Here is a 2,442-nt window from a genome sequence, read left to right on the forward strand (position 1 = left end):
CTGCATAGATGCAAACTACATTTTGTTGCTTTGCACTTGTGAAAGTGTGATGACAATAAAGTTGAATTCTATTATTTTCTATTCTATTCCAACCAGGCTCAGTGTGAGCGGCCATCTGCTGAGGCCGACTGGGGTTCAAGGAGACAGAAGCAGACATAGAAAAGGGACATAGAAGCCCTGATCTATAAACACATTCTATGTTAGCAAAGCTAACAGTAGAGGCGGCTCTGTCTGGGATAGAAACGTTTAATCAGACGAGCTCTGAGGCGTCAGAGAGCAGATGAAGCGGTGTTGTGGTGAAATTCGTCACCTCTCACAGTGTCTGCCTTCGTATCCGGTCAGGCAGGCGGTGCAGCGGTAATCGGCGCCCTCTGCTTCACAGCTGGGACTGAAACTGGAGATATGAGCTGTTAAACACTGACAGAAGGACTCGGCAGACAGCTGAAGGGACAGCTGCAGTTCACCTGTTGCTCAGTAGGGGGCAGGCACACAGGGAACATTCGCTTGCAGAGCCGCTGATGTTTCCATAGTAACCCGGAGCACAGACGTTGCATTGCGGCCCGCTGGTATGATGCTGACAGTCCTGAGGAAAGATCAGCTCGCTTCAATATTGGAGCACCGGGGGGCGCTGAACCTGAAACCGAGTCCACCTGGACTCGGAGCTTACCTGACAGTCTCCGGTCTCTGGGTCACAACTGGAACTATGGTTGTTGCAGCGACACGGAACACAGGGACGCACCAACATGGTCTTCAGACTCTGAGGAGGGAGCTCAGACAGGGGCTGCCGGAAAAAACCCACCGCACACTCCTGTAGACGAGTCAGAGAGGAACGAGTCAGAGAGGAACGAGTCAGAGAGGNTGTTCTATTCTATTCTATTCTATTCTATTCTATTATACTCTATTCTATTCTACACTGTTCTATTCTATTCTACACTGTTCTATTCTATTCTATTCTATCCTGTTCTACTCCATAGACTCCATCCAGTCTGGTTCTGCAGGACGTCTCTCTGATCTTCTCGTTTATTTCGATGTTTAATTTCTTTATTAAATCTATTTCCTGCTCTGTGGAAATCGAAGCTGATTCTAGTTTTCTGACATCCTGTGGGTGTTTTTACCCTGAATGCTGTCTTGAAGGCTGCTGACCCTCCCCAGCAGCAGCTGGCTGTGGGTGCAGCTCTGGTTGGTGGAGATGTGAAGATCCATCAGGCTGTCAGACAGACGCGTCACCTGACCAATCAGCAGACAGGAAAGATAAAACAGCAGGAATGGATCACAGAGCTGTTAAAGGTCAGGGTGACCATCAGAGGGGCGTCCCACCAGACTCCCTGAAACCAGCATCTCCTTCCTGAAGATCTAAATGAGGTGAGTCTACCTGCTGCTGCGCTGCGCTGAGGTCAGAGGTCAGGTGCTTCACCTCCTGGTCCAAAGCAGACAGGTGTGAAGCTACGGCTCTGTCTGAGGAGATCCGGGCCTGGAACCAGAGCTCAGGTCAGAACAGCAGCCATGTTGAACATCAGGAGGAGACGCTCCGTCGCTCACCTTCAGCACTTTGCTCTGATTCTCCAGCGGCACCAGCTGCCAGTGAGGCGCCATGGCGACGGCGCTCAGGTTGACAGACAGGAAGTAGCTGCTGAGTGTTTCCAGGTCGTCCAGCAGAACGCCGGTGCAGCCATCGTCACAAGCTTTGAGAAACAGGCGTGAGGCGGCCGCAGTGACATCAGCAACATAACCTGAGCGTATGCATGGGGGGGCGGGACTTACGGACGCACTCTTCCTGCTGCAGGACGTGGCGCTCCTCACACTGGTCACATGACTGACCTCTGACCCCTGGCTTACACTCACACTGTCCGGTGACATCATCACACCCCCGATGCAGGGAGCCCCACCCGCTGCAGCCGCAGAGCGAGCAAGCCCCACCTGGCGAGGATGGGTTTCCATGGTAACCAGCTGAACACCTGCACCACAGAAGCACATGTGAGGTCAGCACAGGTGAGATAACTGCTCCAAAAATAAATACGCATACAATTAATGACCCCCAAAAATACAATAAATAAATAAATGTAGGTAGAAATTAAATCATACAGTGAGACATAAATGTATATATATCTTTTAATTAGCTTTGTTTATTTGCTTTTGTTATAATTACCTTATTTATTTATTGTCCATTATAGTCTTCAGCTTTATTTAATTATTATTTATTTCTTTAAGTATTTATTGTTGTGCATGTTCTAATATCTTTGTCTGTTTTATTCTTCCTATTTCTTTCTTCCTGTTGTTTTTGCGTTTCTGCCTCATTATGCAAATTAGGAGGGGGCGGGTCTTAGAGGGTCACCTTCTGCCCATTGGTCGGTTAGCCGTTGCTAAATGTCTCAGCTCACTGACCAATGGGTAGCCATGTTTGTTGTGTCTGTGATAGTCAGTGCAGACACATGAAAATAAGTA

At 48.8% G+C, this 2,442-nt stretch overlaps 1 protein-coding gene across 1 annotated transcript in view; it reads right to left on the reverse strand.

Moving 5' to 3' along the window:
- Positions 1-262: 262 nt before the first annotated feature.
- Positions 263-2,442, reverse strand: part of LOC107103352 (laminin subunit alpha-1-like) — a gene marked incomplete at its 5' end in the record, with an annotated part of 17,560 nt that continues 15,380 nt past the window's right edge. The window contains 3 exons of the mRNA XM_015403027.1: positions 263-394; positions 465-583; positions 668-808. Coding sequence (XP_015258513.1) covers positions 307-394; positions 465-583; positions 668-808 — 348 coding nt within the window. The remainder of the gene's footprint in view (positions 395-464; positions 584-667; positions 809-2,442) is intronic.

Source organism: Cyprinodon variegatus, unplaced genomic scaffold, assembly GCF_000732505.1.
Source record: "Cyprinodon variegatus isolate N-32 unplaced genomic scaffold, C_variegatus-1.0 Scaffold1427, whole genome shotgun sequence".
Classification (NCBI taxonomy): Eukaryota; Metazoa; Chordata; class Actinopteri; order Cyprinodontiformes; family Cyprinodontidae; genus Cyprinodon; species Cyprinodon variegatus.